Here is a 19,211-nt window from a genome sequence, read left to right as displayed (position 1 = left end):
GGTTTATGTATTTGTAGCCTGCGTGGCATCTCTGCTGACACCCTGCCGGGGCCTTTCCCTAACTGCCCTGCATGTTTTGTGCTTATGATTTTACGAGGTTCTGGCCTATTCTTCATCTCTGCCGCAGGCCAGCACAGCTTTTAGCTTCTGTGCTGATGGAAGTTTATATTGACCAATAAATTATCTCTACTGCCATGCTGCATCCAACTTATTGCTTTCAGAAAGGATGGACTCTGCTGTCCCCCCCCAGCTGAGCATTTTAAGCACATTTCCCCAGTGTGTATTAATTGTCTAAAGCAGCAATCGTGTATTGTTTTAAAGGTTTTAAGCAGATTATTCCAAGATCATGTTGTGTGGACACGTACTGTGGAAGGAAGCTGACTGTCAGGTTGCTGACTATAGTGAGGTGCTCTCGATGGATTCTCTGCAGCAGTATTGGTTTAGGAAGACAAGGGTTATCAACTAAAGCTCATCCATAATGTGCCAAAGCCAAAAAAGAGCAGTGACTAAAATGTGGAGTTAAACTTTGTTTCAGGGTTTCAGGTTAATTCTAATGTCTTTTATCAGGTGAGTAGAAGTGTATGGACTAAATATGAGATTCTGTAAATCTAAACTCCTGCCTTGCCACAGGTATGTATGTGTGACTTGTCGTCTTGTATAAACTCACATTGAGTCATGGCAGTGAATTTACATTTTTGGTCAAGAAAACTTTTCCTATTTGACCAAATAAACACATGACTAACACGCATCGCTGTCACCGTTACCTAACAGTCATCATCAGTGTGAGTGTAAAAGCCTGAGATCAGCTGACTGCAGATGAATAAATGAGAGCGAGTAACGATGGGGAAAAGCCTGAGAAGACCTAGAAGCATCACCTGGCAGATTCCTTACATCTGTCTTGACGTGTCATTGTCATTAGTAATTTATTGTCTTTTGGCTCGAAGGCAGTGATTAGGATGCTTTCATCCCATTATATCTGCCCTTGACAACTCTCTTCCTTCTTTTCTCGCGTCTTTATGTCTTTCTTCTTTCACTAATTGTGGTGTTGTTTAATGAGCTTAAAGGACAGACTCCATCTACCCTCGTCCTTACATCAGCCTTAGTGTCACTCTGTTTCCCTTTCTCACATCATCTATACTTTATGTCCTCTTGGTCCCTGATGTCTCTCACTTTTTTTAACTTACTTTCAGCTTTGTTCAGCCTCCCCATCTTTTCAACCCTATTGACATGGGTCTTTTACTTTATTCTTTTCTTCTGAATTGTCTCAGCGTCTGTTGTTGTTGTTGGAAGCTGGTGGACATCATCGTCATAATATGATCAGCTAATCCTCGAGACTGAGGCTGTTTATGTTCTATGATTCTGGTTAAACAAAGTTTGAGAAAGTTTCCGCTTAAGTTTCTATTGTCTCAAAAATGGATGAAGTACCGTTACGCTAAAGCTGCTGTGTATATGAAGAAAAATATTGATTGTTTCTAAGAAGTAGCGGCCGGATACTCCAGATGCATTGAGCTTCAGCCTCGGGCTACATGATGGAATTAGTGGCATAGGTAGTTGTGTGGGTTGATTCTAAAGCTGTAAAAGCAAAGGCAAGTTTTTAAGGTTTGACAGCAGCATCATCTGGAACCGTATTTGGTAAATACGGTTCCGTCACCCGTCACCTTGACTTTTATTAACTCATTCATGGCCTTCAATAAACACTGATATATATAATGGAAGTTTACAGTCAATAAATAATACAAAGTTTGAATGTCTTTCTAAAAGTTCATAGCTCAGGGCTGTTAGGAGAGACTTGCAGAACAGCTGCGTAGTAAAAAAAAATATAGGAGAAAAAACTGGAAGTAATAAATAGAGATGGAAGAAGAATGAGTGCGAGGAGTGAGAAACAGAGTCCATTAGCTGCTATTAATTGCCTCTGATTGTTATTCACAGAGTCGCTGCTCCTAAGCCTCAAGAAGATCAATTCTCTACTCTGGTCATCAACACACACACACACTCACATTCACACAACACACTGTGTTGGCCTCTTCTGTTTGTTTTTTTCTGGCCTGTGAAGACACATGAGTTTTATATGTAAAAAGATCATTATTTTGTCATATTTTATAACAAATTAAAATTCAGTGTAATATGAAAATAACAAAAGTAGAATTCTTTGATTAAGAATCGATTCACTTTAAAGTCAAACTAGAGCTTTTACCTTAAGATACTACAGAAGTAAATATTCATATAGTAAAGGGCCTATTTAGAAAAGGCCTCCTGTACAGCAGCCTGAGTGGGGTGTGGGAGGCCTTGTGATATTTATGGCACAGCCTTTTGGGCTCTGGCTGTTTTCAAAATGCAGATGAACTACACTCTGTTGTCCCTGAGTGCACTAAGCACAGGGTGATGAGTCTGCTAACAGCAAGGCTAACGCGGTGTTGATTGTAGTCAGAAAGGCGCTTGCATTATTTATCTTCCATACAGTGACGAACTGCACAACTCTAATGGGAATCAATGGACAATCTGCTTACTCATGAGCCACACACACACACACACACACACACACACACACACACACACACACACACACGCAAACTCTGCATAGATTCAATTTAGTTACTTTAAATCTAATGATTGCTGGGAAATTTCCACTACTGAGCATTTGGATGTAGTTTCTGACTTATTGCGTTGTTGCATGTGAGCATCACCATTAGGCCATTATTCAGATCAGGACTTTGACTTAGTGTAAATATGAATTATCTGAGGAGATGAAATTAAATAACAATGCCTTAAGATGGAATGTATGGATCTTCATCTCATCCTCTCTTCTTTTGCTATGTTTGATTCAAACTTGTAGAAACTCAATATGGGTCACAGAGATCAAGGTAATAATCTGTGTGACCTTTTAACAGACACCTGTTGTGAGCCAAGCTCTGGTTTTCTCCTGTTGGCTGAAATGGGCTTAGGATATAGGAAGTTATAGGATTAAATATGTATATTAGTGATCAGTGGCCCGAAATCATAGTAACTAGAGAGAATTTGAAATGCCCCTTGTGAAAATGACAAATGTGAGATGTATCTACTGCTGTTTTCCTATTACCTTGTTGAAAAATCCTATTATTTTCACTAAAGCAGGGCCCCAGTTGGCTCAAAGAAAATCAATGGGTTCATCTTATGAATTCTGCAAAGCACGTTTGGACATTTTCAGCATTAGATGTTGATCAGTTTCCCGACTTGAACAAGCAAAGCATTAGTTTCACTTAGATAATGACTTGTCAATTTTGGCTTCACAGCTGGGTTTAAATCTGCAAACATTAATGAATTTCGAGTTGTGTTAGTTATTGACTGCTTTTTTAGACTTATTTAATGCAGCATTATGTTACTTTAAAGTGTGCAGCATTTATTTCTCCCTCTTTTCGCTTTTATGGTCCTGTTTAGTCATCAAAATGAACCTCCCCAGTTTTGTGCTGGATCTCCTTGTCCTGGAGACTCGGTGTGGAAATCTCAGACAGGAGTGGAGATTTGTAGAATTAAACAACTTCCCAATTCTTTGTCAAAAATCCCTGTTATCTTGTCATAGTGAGCTTTTCATCTTCAGCAATGAGTAACAGACGGCAATAATAGGCTGTCACTGACAAAGGAACCACGGTGGAGAGGATCTGCAGATACGAGGGGGACATGAAAAATTAATCCACTGGGAATAAAATGGGTTTCAATCATTTTTGCACGGTATCCCCGTCGTCCTGTCATAACTGGAACTGGCACTAATCAAATTTCTTTTGCTGCCGGACAAGTTTCCATCCCTTGGAATCAATTAGGCCTCATGTCCACCCTGCACTGGTTTTTATCTAGAAGTGCTGAACTGAAGATTGAGGAAGTGTGTCTCTGCTGCTGGCGTCTGACGAGTACGGAAGTGTGTGTGTGTGTGTGTGTGTGTGTGTGTGTGTGTGTGTGTGTGTGTGTGTGTGTGTGTGTGTGTGTGTGTGTGTGTGTGTGTGTGTGTGTGTGTGTGTGTGTGTGTGTGTGTGTGTGTGTGTGTGTGTGTGTGTGTGTGTGTGTGTGTGTGTGTGTGTGTGTGTGTGTGTGTGTGTGTGTGTGTGTGTGCGCGTGTGTGCGCGTGTGTGCGCGTGTGTGCGCGCGCGCGCGCTTCCAATGAACCTCTGCTCCGGCCGTGCTGAGTGTTGAACACTCCCATGATGTTGTAAATAAAGAGAAAAAGAAATAGTTGCTTTGAAGCGAGGTCCGTGGTGGACACGCCGCTTTAACATAGCAGAAAATTAGCCGGCGCGCTCTCACGCGGGCCGTCACAACGGCGAGAGATTGGAGAGAGAGAGGAGGAGACTGAGAGTGGGAGACGAAGTCGGGCAGCGAGGAATAACGAAGACAAAGAGCCGCAGTCGGAGAGAGAGTGAAGGATGTGGCTCAGCATGGATGAATAAATACAGAGGCAAAGGGAAGGGAACGCGTGAAGGAGAAAAGATCAAGATGTTGACTGGCTCAGGCGACGGGCAGAAATAGATGAATGGATGCAATATCAAGTGAATGCAAAGAACCTGAAAGATGGCTGAGCTCTGATGTGTGTGTGTGTGTGTGTGTGTGTGTGTGTGTGTGTGTGTGTGTGTGTGTGTGTGTGTGTGTTTACAGCACAGGTGTGCAGATGAAGAGCGGCTGTAGCTGCTTTAGGCTTCATCCTGCCAGTGCAGCAGAGCGAGGGAAGAAATCAGCTTTCTGCTGCTACATGCGCCTTCACAGAGTTTGCGTGAGTGTGTGTCTGAGTGTGTGTCTGAGTGTGTGTGTGTGTGTGTGTGTGTGTGAGATAGGAAGTTGAGTCATGTGGCTTCACGGCCCTGTGTGTAGCTTTCCTCTTCTTATCAGTGACACGGCCACTGATTACCATGATCACTGGAGTTCGATTGGTCCCCGGTGATGAATGAGCCCGAGCCCTAGTACACACACACACACACACGCACAGGTGGGCATCGCTGCTCGAGTCTGTTCTGATGTCTACAATCTACAAAAACAAAAATGCCATCTCTGTCTTGGCAAGCCCAGCTGTACGACATCCTCTTCCAAGGAACTTGCAAGGTTCCCTCATCCCCATTTGGGCCATTTTTCCTCCGCTGAAATTGCCTAGTTTTCCACATGACTTCCCAGCTCTGCAGCACTGAGTGAGCAAGTGAAGGCAGTTAACCGACTGACAAAATTTGTCTAATAAGCTAAAATAAAGGCAACAAACAGGAACAGAATTCAAGTCTTGGCTGAGACGAGTCCTATCCAGCTTTTGATTGTAAGGTTGAGCAGGAAAACGGCTTAGATAAAGTGATTTGGGCAATTCAAGGCAAACCCACAGACGGGCACACACACACACACACAGATGTTGTCATGATAAATGATTCATCCGCTTTTTATCCAGATTCTTACTTTCAAAATCAAGTACCGTATTAAGAGGGCGAAGACGGTGGCCCAACGAACACAATTAATCCACAGCACTTCTGTTTGTTGCACCGTGTGAAGCAATTAATCACACTGTGTGTGTGTGTGTGTGTGTGTGTGTGTGTGTGTGTGTGTGTGTGTGTGTGTGTGTGTGTGTGTGTGTGTGTGTGTGTGTGTGTGTGTGTGTGTGTGTGTGTGTGTGTGTGTGTGTGTGTGTGTGTGACGAGGCAGCCAGCAAAGGGCACAGACAACCTCTTTTATAATTTCCGTTCTCCCCTGTTTGTTTATTTTTCCCAGTGATTGGTCTCCGTGTGCCCAGATCCACTCGTGGTTGTGACCTTGCTGAGGTTATAAGTGGGCCGCTCATCCCTTGACTCAAAGCCAGTTGTTGTATAACACTGGATAAACTGCCTGTACAACAAATGATATTTGATTTAAACACACACACGCACGCACGCCGCACGCGCGCGCGCAACATCTGGGCACTGAGGCGACTCGTGGTCAAGTCAGCATCATTCAGCATCATGCGCTTGTACAACCACTTAGTACGCACACACGGTCCAGCGGGTCCGAGCTGCACGGTCAAGATATATGCAGGACCGTGACTGTTTGACATTGGCTCGTCCTCGTGTGCACGACCCTGGAATTGCGTTAATGTGCGCACGTACACAGACACACAAGCATGCGCGCACACACCCCCACGCAGGCATTAGGATTCAAACGGAGATCACCAGAGTCTGCAGTGAGACACACACACACACACACACACACACACACTTACAGTTTGTGTCTTACTCTCACAATATCATCATTCAGGAGGCCACTAGACTGTCCAGAGCTTTAACCTGTCCTTGCCTTCTGTTCAGAGTCAGCAGGATTGTTGATGCCAAACACACACACACAAGATTTAATGTATTCTACAAACCATTAGAGGCCTTTTTTGTATTTAAATCTATTTTTTCACTTGTTTTCATATCTTTGTCCATTAAGGGATGCTCAGAAGTGCAGAGAATTCTGTTCCTATTATTGGCTTAAAAACTATGTTTTGAATTATTTAAGCATCTTGTTCTTTTTGTTTTGTTTTGTCCTGTCTGACTGTGAGGTAGAGAACGTACAACCAGCTGCTGGTTAAATCCATGAAGCAGCATGGAAAAATACTGATACACCTTGGGTAAACAATTAACATATTAAGTAAATAACTGCAGTAACTGATGTATTTCAGCTGTGGGTAAATAGTGGGACTTTCACAGTAAATACAAAAACTGACTACAAAAAGTAGTTTTATCATTACTGTGTAATCTAAAAGGTCAATGCTTCCTTTGCAGATATTCACGTAGATTTTGCTGCATAGTTTGTTTTTTTTATGGCTGATGGGGGAAGTTGTTGGTCAACATGGTTCTAATGCTTCATTCATTCACTGTCAGCAGAATGGGAACAAGAGGGGAAACAGCCCTTATTTCAGCTTTGGAGCTTTATTGCATTTTTTCTATTAACACTTGAAAGCTGAGGTTACGTGTTTTTACTGTACTGTCTGTAAAATGGGAAACGTGACCCAATATGTTGCCTGCGACGTGGGAAGTGTAGTCCGTTTAACAACAATGGTGGTCTACATTGACTGAAGAGAGACAGAAGATCACTAAATAAAAGTAATAACACATTTAGATGTATTTGTGTGTATGCAGCTAAAAGATACAAAGAATCCAATAAAGTGGAGATAGAAATAAAAGATGTCCAGCCAGCACTTCCATGGTGATGTTAATAATGATTATTGTAATGATAATGACAGTATAATCAAGCCAACTGTAAGGACTCTCTGCCTGGTGTGTAATGGAAAAATGAGCTTGTCTAGCCGCATAAATTATTGCAAAACTACAGCATCTAATTTAGTTTTTTGATCTCTCAGTACATTTCTCTCCCCGTTCTCCTGTATTTGTGTTTTTCTATCTCGCCGCCTCGCTCTGCCCCTCTCCGTCTTCCCTTTCTTCTTCCTGTTCCGCCTTAGCCTCCCTAACACCAATTATACTGTGTCAAATCCATGCATGTCAGTTTCCAGATCCCTAATCATCCCTTCTCTCTTTCATCTGCGGATCCTTTGTTCCTTCCTCCTCCCCCCGTTCCTCCGCTGTAACCTTTCTTCCTCGCACCTCGCCCCACCCCGCCCCTTCGTCTGCTCCGCGTACACACAGCCCGCGCTCCTCGTCCTCTCCCCATTTATCTGAATCACATTAATGTCGCCGGTGTTTGATTGTCTCAGTTTTTACCCCTCTCTCTTCCATCTCTGAGGCCAATTTCGGAGATGAACTTTCCTGCATGAATTTGCCGGCAATTTTCCGTATTGGTTTTCCTATTTGAATAAGCCTCGGGTCGCGTTCCGGTAGGAGTTGCAGAGGCAGTCTTGCAAGGTTGAGGCCTTGTCGTGCTGTTAAATATGCTGTTTACCTGGATAATATCTTGGAGGGCTGCAAACGTTGAGTGCAGCTCTTCATCTAATGTTATGTAGCGCTGCACAAATATTAACGACGTAAACATGACATTTCTGTCTCACCCGTGTTCGTTGCAGCAGCACGCTTCACCTTCGCTGTCTAAAGTTCTAACGCACCAGGTTTCAGGTTTTGGGAGCGACAGGGTGTGGCATTTTTTGTGACCACCGTCACAGTTGTTTCTCCTCCAGCAGACGTTTTATCATAATGAAATAACTCTGTGGCCAAGTACTGTGATCGGGCTGACAGCAGAGACTTGAGACGTGAACCTTAGTTTGGTCCAGTGATAAAGTAACAGCATGGCCTCATTAAGAGCTACTGGATGGCACAGAACCATTGTAGCATGTTAATACTGATAATTAGAAGTCAAACCAAGATTTACCCACAGAGAAATGAAACTAAATGGAAACTAAATGCTACTTGGCCTGTGTTGATTGGCTGTCGAGTGTCTTTTCTGGTTATATATGAAACGAAGGAGGATTACATCAGTTAGATTCTTTAAATTGTTAAAGGACAGACTGTGTGTGCAAACTTGAGGTGTGGTGTATAAATAAAGTGGACATTTCATAGACAAAGATGCCTTTGAGGTCCCTCCGAGACAAACAGTGTTTCTGTGTCTGTAGCTTTTATATTAACTGTATTTGTAAAATACAGTAAATACAATAAAAAGTCATCCTCCTGAGTCCAACTTCATCAGAACAAAGTGAACTGACACAGAAAACACACTGGAGATAACAGGGCTCTGTTTTTTTTTATTATAGCTAAGTTGAGGATGATTTTCAGTCCATTTCGGTTTTTCAGTCACCATGTGATAATCAGGTATCACACCAACGGAGGATGTTTGAATGAAATTACTTAAACAGGCAGATAATCCAGCAATGTTCCAGATTATATGGTTTGGCTCCCCCCACCCTTTGCTGTTTCTCTGGGAGAAAAGACACATATGGGAAGGTGTGTGTTGTGACTGGAGTAGCAGGGGGGCAGGGCTAGGAGAGAGAGAGAGAGGGAGGGAGAGAGGGCGAGGAAAGTAGGGGGAGGGGTTTGTTTATTTCTGTTGTGTTTTTATGGTAACTGCGCCTCCTCACAGGAAAAAGGAAAGCAGGGAAACAGAGAGAGAGAGAGAAAGAGAGAGAGAGAGAGAGAGCTATCATGGAGAACGAGAGGAGATGCTTAGCAATATGAGTAGCGGACGACAGACGGGAGTCAAGCGCGGCAAAGGAGAGAGGGATGGACGGACGCACGGACGGATAGAGCGCGTGTCAGTCCGCCGCTCGTCGTGCGATGAACAATGAACGTGCTGTGGTCGCTGCCGGCAACGCATCGTCACGGCAACCGGAGCCAGAGGGGTGCGCACTGAGTGAGAATGGAGAGAGAGAGAGAGATTCCCTCAACAGAGAGATCTTTATTTTGTGTATCTGTGTGTGTGTGGGGGGGGGGGGGTCAGTGTGTGTGTGTGAGCAGCCAGTTGTCTGACACCATGATCTTTTATAACCATGTAGGTGAATACAAGAAGGATGAGCTGCTGGAGGCGGCGAGGTGAGTACCACGTTCTCCGAGCTCTTTGTTTTCTTCTCATCTTTTCGTGCCTCACTGATGTGTTTTGCCGCCTGTTCACCTCTTGTTTCCTCGCTTACTTTCTTCATGCTCCTCCCCTGTTTGCTTCCTTCCTGTATTATTTTACTCCTCACTTCTCTCCATCCTCCCCTTGTTTCTTCTAATTTACTCACTCATTCTTTCTCTTTTGTCTTTTCCCCTCACCCCCTCCTATTTTCTTGTTTTATTAATTTCATACTTTGTCCACATTGTTGTTGTTTTTTGTTTTATGTTTGTTTGCTCGCTCTTATTTTTGTAATTTTTCTGAATTTCATCATTTCCTGCTGCTGTCACTTTCTTATTTTGCTGTTTTATCAGTTGTGCCCAACCCCCACTATGCAAATACAAACGCGCACATGCGGCCACTCATTTTCATAAATCCTCACTTAGCCTCTAACCATCACAAATGAATGCCTAGCCGTAGCCCTTAGCGCTAACACCTAGCATTAACTAACAGAATGCTCTTTCAAGTTGTGAGGTCCAGTTAAAGTACATACAAACACAAACACATACACTGTACAGGTGTTTCAGCTCTGTCTTGTGAGGGCAGCTCAGTTCTTTGGGAGGCCTGTTATGGTTGCAGGCAGTGCATGCTGTGTGTTGTGTATGTGAACATGGCAGAGCCGTTCTTTTGGGATAGTGTGTGGGTGGCTGAGTGCTCAATGCCTCAACAATCTCTCTCCCTCCATCCTTGTCTCTTTCCCCCTTTTGTCTCTCTACCTCTCTCCCTTCGTTTCAGATAAACACACACACACACACACACACACACACACACACACACTAGAAGCAGCTGGCCTACAGTCGCAGTTCTCCTGTGCATTATGGGGTCAGCAGGCTGCACTTCTGAACTAGGAAGCCATGCATCTATGACAGCTGAGCCTCTAAACATTCACCTTATTTTATGTCATATTCTATGAAATAATAGAATGCTATTTTCTTTTTCCTGTTTTTGACTTAGTTTTAATTTTGTGATAGTGTTGGTGAACAGTTGTGTGATTATTACACATCCCTCAGGCCGTGTCACAACATTGGCATTACTGGCTCCTCAGCTGTGACAGTTTGTCAGGTCCCTTCACACATTGTTGTTATTGCTAAACTGACGCCGTTTCTTCTAAATACCACACAGGATTCACTGTTGTCCTCCAGCCGGAGTTTGGAGCAACTTAAAGAAAGCTTTTCATTATTTTGTGAGCTTTCCATATTTGCTTTCCTCCCAGGCATTAGATGAGAAAATCAATGGAAGACGTGTTTGTGTTTTGATCTAAAAAAGTCTTTCTTTTGGATAAATGTGATGGCACATCATAAAGCAAGGTCCATGGAGGTAATATGTAATAACGTCTTATGCAAACAGCCGAAGCTTCAGTTGGTGTTTGTTTAGTGTTGTTAGCGTATACAGACAAGGTACGTCATCTATTAGCATAGTAGATTATCTGCACAGCCAAAGCTTTATTCTATTCACAGTTTTAGGGGCTCAGCTAACGTGAGTACACACGTTAAAGTCTACATTAACATCTACAGTATTTAGACTTTAACTGAAAACTCTGAGATCAAGATGTTTTCGCAACAGAGATCTGAGAACCAGTTTGTATATGTACATCCCAAAACCACTCTTACTCGTACTTTGGAGTGTTTTTCCTTCAGAACTGCTTCAGTTTAGTCAACTGGTGTAACCGCTCTGATGAAGTAAACCACAGCCTATGTTTCAAGTGAAGCTGGCTCGTTATCCACGCTCATAATGAAGAGGTCACCTGTCAGGGTCTGTTTGGCCAGCGAGCGTGTGTCATGTATGGTCTTTCCAGACTAGAGAGATGACACTGAGCAGAGCCACACTGAACTCATGCCCTTGTGTTTTTGTCCACAACAAATGATGGCATCATGAGTAAAAAGCTTTTGCTGAGGTGCCAATCAACAGAACTTCTGTGGTTCAGTCTGTCAAACCTCATTCCTCATTCACATCGTATGCTAAGGTTAATTGCCTTGTGTCAGGTAGACTCGCTGGTCTGGGGGCTTTCTGCTGAGATCCTGGAGCTTTGACTTTACTCTAGTATTATTATGTTAGACTGGCTTAGTATTACAATAATGGCACTGAATTTAAATGTGCTCTGTAGCTTTCTCTGTTTGACAGTTGCTGTTTTGAATCAAGCTGTTCGACAATAATAGAGTAATAATTTTCTTGTCTTTTTCTTCTCTACCAAACAAGCAGACAAATCACATCACCTCATCACACATAAAGTTTTGTATTAATATTTACAATACAATTTACATATATCCTATATTTTTCTCAAACTCATGCAGCCTTAAAAGAATTTTATGTAGGTTTAAGGATAATCTAAAACAGCTTTTAGTTATGAAGTCTTTTGAGTTATTTAAGGAATCATTTACTTGCTTTGTTGTTTTCCTTTTTGACTTTTCCTTTTGATTTGCTGGCTTTAGTCACTTCTAGTTGAAGGCGCTACCAACAAGAGCCTGATTAGTGCCACACACCTAAAGCCAGCAAAAGCAAAGCTAAAGAGAAGAAAACTAGAGCAGCCGACGTTCATCGCTGCCATTTGCTGACGGTTGAGCTTGTGCTTTTCCCCGTCATGCTTCTATCCCCTTTGAATCGTCAAGTCGCTGTTTGCATCACAATGTTTTGGCACAAGCAGCAGAAGGTAACTAGTTGAGCAAAAGAACTGAGAGCTGCTGAGCAATAGACGTGAAGGTGAGGAGGAAGAATCAGTGGTTGCATAAGGGCAAAGGAAAAGGAGGGGTTGTCCAGGAGACATGAGATGCGATGGATGATATTTTTCTCATCTCCTCCATGTACGTTAATGCAAACATGCATAGAAGCACTCACCCTGTTGTACAAGAATGTGTTTGTCAGTCAGTCTCTGCATTTCTTGGCCTGAGCTTCTTATCTCGTTCTCCCTCTAATCCTTTGTGGTGGTGCATATCTTCTACCTGACGCTCATGTTTGTGTGTGTGTATATTCACAGGAGTGGAAACGAGGAGAAGCTAATGGCCTTGCTCACGCCGCTCAATGTTAACTGCCATGCGAGTGACGGCCGCAAGGTAAGACCAAAAACACAGTAATTAAGAAAAAGGCAAATCACGGGAACTTTCTGCATCACTACTGCACCTCAGGAAAGTCATTACTGTTACACAACCACCCGACCGCGGCTTAAAGGTTTTATTTTGCCCAGGAAAGTGAAACAAATGCTGTTATTGGCAGCTGTGGGCCTTGGTTGTATTAAATAATCCAAGCACTCTCCAGCAGGCATTAGTAACCTTCCTGGGCTGTCAGTCATTAAAATGAATAGATGGAGACACAAAACTGTTAATGAATAAATTAGCACACTTACTGAACGGTCGCATCGCATAGCAACACAGACAACAATGCCAGACTCAGGGACTGTTCACTGGCCCCGACGCCGAATAAATGCACAAATACTGGGTTTGATGCTGTACGGAATATATGCATGTGTGACATTGGTTGGGTTTGAAATAGAATTTTTAAGTAGCAGGGATGTTGATTTGATGCCTTTAATGCAAATGATGCTGATGGCTGGAGTCTGAACTGCAGGAGATTTTCAGTTCAGTTCAGTTTATATCTACGTATGTTTAATCACAGGCCTTTAAAGATCTAACGTTCAAGAAAATATAATTAAAAAAATACTACTGTATAAAATTAGATGCACCAAATTACTCTTGATAAGCAAGTGGCAGACCTTTACCAGTTTTCTAGTCTGTTGACGGTACACTTGGAAGTTAATTAAAGTGCATGGTGTAGCGTGAGACTTACGGGCTTGAAGAATGCTGGGCATGCTAAATGAAATGCCAGGTAACGCTGGCCAACCGAGGAAATTGTTGTATTACATCGTGTTCGCTTAATAGAAATTATTATGTGGCTGCACCTTCCTCCGTTCGTCCTCAGGGACCCGGAGCCTCAGGTTGAGCTCCGCTCGCTCGCACGCAGCAGTCTGCCTGGTTGTGACTGATTACTTCCACGGATGAATGACTGGAAAGGGGGGGGGGGGCGCTTCTTTCTAGTTTTGTGTTTCCTAGCTTTGGTTGAAGTGGTCCCTCTGCTCCTCCACACTGCTGACAGAAATAAAGACGGCTGCCGACCCTGTTTTTCCTTCTGGGCAGAGTGTGACTGAAGAACCTGCTATGGCAATTGGCCAAACAGGTTGAGGATACGTCTCGGGGTCGTGTAAGCGTCTCTGTGGACTTTACTCTGGATTAATGTTCTTGTCAGACTCTTCTGAAACAACAAGATTATCAAGAACTCAAGCCAGCGATTTCGAAGCCTGCGTCCGAACAAAGACAGACCCTAATTTGTTTGCTGCTAAAGCCAAGAGCTCTGTATTTTATAGGTTGCTATGACAACGGTTTAGGGACCCTTTTACTCTGTACGATTGGTGACATATAATTTGATAACAGCCTTGAGGAGGCACTTCGCCATAATTATGGGTACTTCAGTGTTGGTGATGATGCTCAGCTGCAGCATGTATTCATCATATCACCGTCATACCCATAATTGTGAGAGAGCATCCTCCATCTATTATCTGTGCAGGTGGCCCACTGGGGATGTGATAACCCAAGGGAGAACCATGCAATTTGAAATTCTGTGTAGATGCAGAGGACAAGCACAGGGGATTATTGAAAAACGCTGAAAGTTAAGGGTTCACGAGTGAATGAATGTCCCCAAATATAAAGACGGTGCTCTGACGTATTTTGAAATGAGCTCTCCTGCAGTTTTGTAATGTCCGTAATGCTCTTTAATAGCTCAGGCTGCAACCGTGCACAGGGGATGCAATATATTTTCATACAGTGCAGTTTTGTCCTCATTATGGGTAATTTAAATGAGGCGACGAGGAGGATTTTCTGTTGAGAGAAGTCTGGGTAATAACTATGAATATTAGCTCAAACTCAGGGACAACAAAAACGTTTTGCAAAGCTTATTTTTTTATTTATATTTATAAGAATTTAGATTTACCTCTTTATCTCAAAGAGACACAGATGAAAATTAGCAAATCTGGATGGGCTGGATTCTCTATGAATGAAGTTTATTTGTATATATCTGCCAACCAACCTGGCTTTTAGGCCGGAACACTGTCTCCTGTTGGTGAACTTTGGCCTTATGAGCCCTGGATCAGTAGCAGACCTGCACAATGCTCTGGTGGCTGCATTGGAGCAAAAGCTTTTTCCCTTTTAGTTTTAAAATAAGTCATTAGATATTGATACAAAGACCACGCCCTGCACAACGCCAGCATTCATGAAGGTAACTGTTTTAACTCAAACCCTTTAGCGATGTTACTGTTGTTGTTTGTGCCGCGTTAAAGTAAGAGATGTCTCTGTCATTTAAACCATCGTCATTATAATCGTCAGTATAAATAAAACTGATTAGACTGCTCCACAGCAGAGGCAACGGGGTAAAAGTGTGTGCGTGTGCGTGCGTGCGTGCGTGCGTGCGTGTGTGTGTGTGTGTGCTTGCACTCAGATGATTGAGGGCCCATCAGAGTGGGATATTATTAACACAGCTTAGTGCAGAGTGTTATCAAGCTGCCTCTATTGAAACCTACCGCTTACTCTCCTGCTCACACACACACACAGCTGAGCTGAACATTCGTCCTTTTAGAGGATAATGGTAGTGATCTGCAGGGTTTTTGTTTTTGGTCAACAAAGCCTATGGACTCACTCAAACTCGATGTAATTTGTGAATCCAGAGACAGATTTTACCTTATGTGCCCTAGAACTCCACTGGTTTTCAGATAGTATTCTGTAATCAGTGGGCCGCATAGCTGGACCTTTCAGAGGCTAATAACATCTGTCACATCCTTTCTTTTCTTATTGCATTATCCAGACTGACCGTCAGCAGCTCTGCTGGAAGTTCAGTTTTCCGCTCTTTTTAAGGAATCCATTTCGAGCCGTGGACTGTCATGAGCTCTGCCTGGTGTCGGTGTGTGTTTGTGAACATTGTGAATTTTGGATCTGTATCTCACCAGCGAGAATCATCGCACCCACTCTTGTCCTAGCTGGCAGGAGCATCAAAGGACCAGACGACTGAAGTGCAAGACCGAGATTAAGATTCACAGAAAGGGAAGAGAAAAGAAGAGACTTTGTTTAAATGTTGATTAAAGGAGCTTATCCTGCTGAGAGTTTTACCCTGGCAGTTAGTGTCCATCATCCTGTCTGCTGAGAAATGTTTTTAGGGAAAGACATAATTGGATATCTCGCTGTCTTAAATATTTTGAATCTATTTATTTCAAGCTTTTTTAGCTATTTATCAAATAGAGTTGCTAGCTGTATGTATTGGACCTGTCTGGTGCCCCTTTGTGAGTTTGGTGGTTCCTCAGTTTCTATGATAGCTTGGCTGCTGTCTGAGCTATTACTGTGTAAATGAGTGAGGTTCTCTTTATTCCAGTGCCGTCTCCTCTGTGGCAGCTTGCTTGGTCGTTCTCCTCTGATACTAAGCTATGATTTGTTCACTGGCGGCTGCTGTGGCTCCCAACGGGGAAGGGAAGTTCACTCACATTTCTAAATCCAGGTGAATTTATACGAGGTGTGCAAGGTCGTAGGAATGGATTCTTCCTTGACAACGAGGGCACTGTGTCTGCACATGTAACCGCTTTCCCTTAATCTTTGCATCAGAGAATAAAAATATCAACAGCGCTGCTAGGACCTGTGTGTTGGCCGCTCAACAATCAGTGCATCTTGCTGATTTAATACATGCTGTCTAAACTCCGCCGGCAGGAATCCCCGTTTGAGCTGTGTCAGATAAAAACCAGGGCCTCCTCCACCAGGCCTGCCTGTGCACGAGCCACCATTTCATATTAATCACTGGCCTCTTTGACAGTCTTTCCCAAGCGTAACCAGTCTTTGCTTGTCATGTGCAGATGCTGCAGCGAAGCACGTGGAGTCATTAAGGTTGGACATTCTATCATGTGCAGTGTATGAACAACACCTGTTAAAAGTCGTGTTTTTGACAGTAGGTACCTTTTTAAAAAATTTAAGATGTGTCCATTTGTGATTGATAGTAGGAAAAGACATTTGGTGCTGTTTTCAGAGATCGTCTTCCTGAAGTTGAGGTGCCGAGCTTTAAACTTTCTGTGGAGCCCAGAGCTCTGTCAGTGAAAGTCAGTGTTTGTAGCTGGGAAGCAGAGCAGATAGACATGAGATAGCTGAGGCGTGTGTGTGTGTGTGTCTCGCTGTGAGGCTGCATGCAGAGCATTAGATAAAAAGACTAGCTGTAGGTTATTTATCTTCCTTGCTGTTGGCTGGGCTGAGCTGTCAGCAGCCGTAGTGTGTGTGTGTGTGTGTGTGGGGGGGGGCAGTTTGTCAGTCAGAAACCAGCACACAGATTTGCTAATATATGCATTGATCCAGCATCTGACTTATTTAAAAAAAATACAAGTTTTGATTTTTATGTATTTAATCATTAGGAGCATGCATATTTTGAATCAGTGAATCAGAGAATCAGTGTCTTGTAGTTCAGAGACTTAGGAATTTAGGCTTTAAGAAGACTCATACAGATGTAAGAGTGTGGAACACATTATATTAACTGTGCTAAATTACAGGCGTGGCCTTATACTTTTTTTTTTTTTTACACACAATGAAAAAGATTTCTGTCATATTAATAGTCTGACACAGACTGAGTGAGAGCCATCACAAGCCCTGTTATTATCCAATCATTCTATTGACTGTAATACAGAGTGAAACATAACAGTTAGATGTACACACACACACACACACACACACACACACACACACACACGCGCACACACACTTTCACGCAAGCAACACCAAACAAACCGGTCCAAATGTGGCCGCTCACCCTCCCAGATAGATCACGTCTCATCGCTATGGCAACTGCTGACAGCTAGCAGTCACCGTTGTCATGGAAACAGCTTGACGGGCTCGTAAAGAAGACTGAAAAATGCGAGCGAGGAAGACGCGAGCGGGGCTGAAGAACCGAACGGGAACAAAGAGAGATCCAACGCGGCGGCGGTTTACGCCGCCCGTTTGTTTTTAAACGTTGCGCTGAAGAAAAATGCGACCGGTGTGTTTTAATAGTGCTGCTGGTTTTTAATGCTGTTGTTGAGATGATTGTGTTTGCTGGTATAAGCTAAATCTGATAAATGCCGTACAGTGAGGCGGCTGCGTGCACCCAGGATTTAGATTCAGTGTTTCTATGTAAATAAAAGAGATAAATGAAGCCAGAGGGAGTGAGAATAAAGATTAGATTTTTGCACAGCGCTTTCGCGCTTCCCTGCCTCCTTCATTTTCCTCCAGTACTCCCTCGCCCCCCCCCCCCCCCCCCCCCCCCCCCCCCCCCCCCCCCCCCCCCCCCCCACCCCCCACCCCCACCCTCCACTCCCCTCCGCCTCAGAGGAAAGCTTTTAGATGATTAAAACATTGGTATTGCTATTGGCCATTTTCAGTCTGTGGCTGTTGTTGCCGATTGCATCTGCTGTGAATGAAAATAATCCAGTAGTGTTTTTTTTTTTTTTTTTTTAGGGCATATTTTGTCAGGTCTGTTGGACATGACATCTTGGCAATTTCACATTCATATAAAACATATAAAACACGACTGCACAGAACACACAGAACAATAACGCATGGACTGACTGAGCACGCGTTGAACGTCTCGTTAGCTGTGGCAGCCTCACATTATTTGGTGTCCCACTGTGAATGAAATGAGAAGGTTAATGCCATGTTCATATGTGTAAAATAAATGTGAACCAACCACTATCTGTGGATGCAACAGCCAGGGGGCTGTTATCTAACAGGAAGCAGGAACAAGCCCGCCCCCCTGCTGTCCACAAGTAAATAAAATTAGTTTACCAGCAGCACATTGGTCTTGTTTGTTTACCCAGAAATGTAACGGCCGCTCTCCTTTCAAGTCTGTAAAATAGCTCAAAACTTTTTAAAATGCCTGAAATCCCCAACAATTCATAGAATCACATTAAAGGGGGGCAATTTAAGTAGAATAATGAATCCTGGAAACAACAACAATATACTTTTATGCAAATAGAGCCCAGATGTGTAGTGTCACTGAAGGAACCATCTAAAATCCCAGGCTCGACTTAAACATGGTCGCATTAAAGGCTTGGACAGACCGCTGCAGCACCGCTGTGCACCTTTTAATGAGCATTCATTAAATGGAAAGCACTCTCTGCCTTTTACTGTCACCAGAACAAAACCAGGCCCTGCTTCATATAAGACGCGTCTGCGCTGGAGACCCGTTGAAGATGCAGGGTCAGACAAATGTTAAATGGACGCTGTGTTTGATTATTAGCTCTACAGGCGACTCGGGCCAGTGTTACGAGTGTGTTTGTGTTGGAGCTGCTCATTGTGTCCTTCCCTTAAATAAGTGTCTAAATGATGCAGAAGTAACTCAGACAGCGTTGTTGCTCTAAACACTCGCTTACTGATTTGCTTGGACTCATACGGATTGACAGATTGAGGAGGTGGAGCTAAAACTACCAGAACTGACCCCGGCATCACTGTGATGAATAATGATGATGCAACGCGTGCGTGGGGTCACTGATAGGGAGCGGTTCAAGACAGGCAAAGCACCTGATTAATGCCCAACATATGAGTGTATTTATATCCCCTGCAAATCGCAGGAACACGTCTCCAGGCAGCGACTCGCACATAATGACGCCGCATTAGGAGGAGGATGACGCCTCGGTGTCCTGCTCCTTCCAACGGCTGCTGTCACATTCCTGTAAATACGAGCGGACC

The 19,211-nt window shown here is 43.4% G+C and overlaps 1 protein-coding gene across 3 annotated transcripts in view; it reads left to right on the top strand.

The window, feature by feature from the left end:
* Positions 1-19,211, top strand: part of tnksa (tankyrase, TRF1-interacting ankyrin-related ADP-ribose polymerase a) — a 46,253-nt gene that overhangs the window by 9,207 nt on the left and 17,835 nt on the right. For all 3 annotated transcript variants that reach the window (XM_029168149.3, XM_029168148.3, XM_029168150.3), the window contains 2 exons: positions 9,389-9,425; positions 12,458-12,533. In XM_029168149.3, the coding sequence (XP_029023982.1) occupies positions 9,389-9,425; positions 12,458-12,533 (113 nt within the window). The remainder of the gene's footprint in view (positions 1-9,388; positions 9,426-12,457; positions 12,534-19,211) is intronic.

The sequence above is a fragment of the Betta splendens genome, chromosome 12, assembly GCF_900634795.4.
Source record: "Betta splendens chromosome 12, fBetSpl5.4, whole genome shotgun sequence".
In the NCBI taxonomy this organism is placed as follows: Eukaryota; Metazoa; Chordata; class Actinopteri; order Anabantiformes; family Osphronemidae; genus Betta; species Betta splendens.
This window is presented reverse-complemented; position numbering and strand designations above follow the sequence as displayed.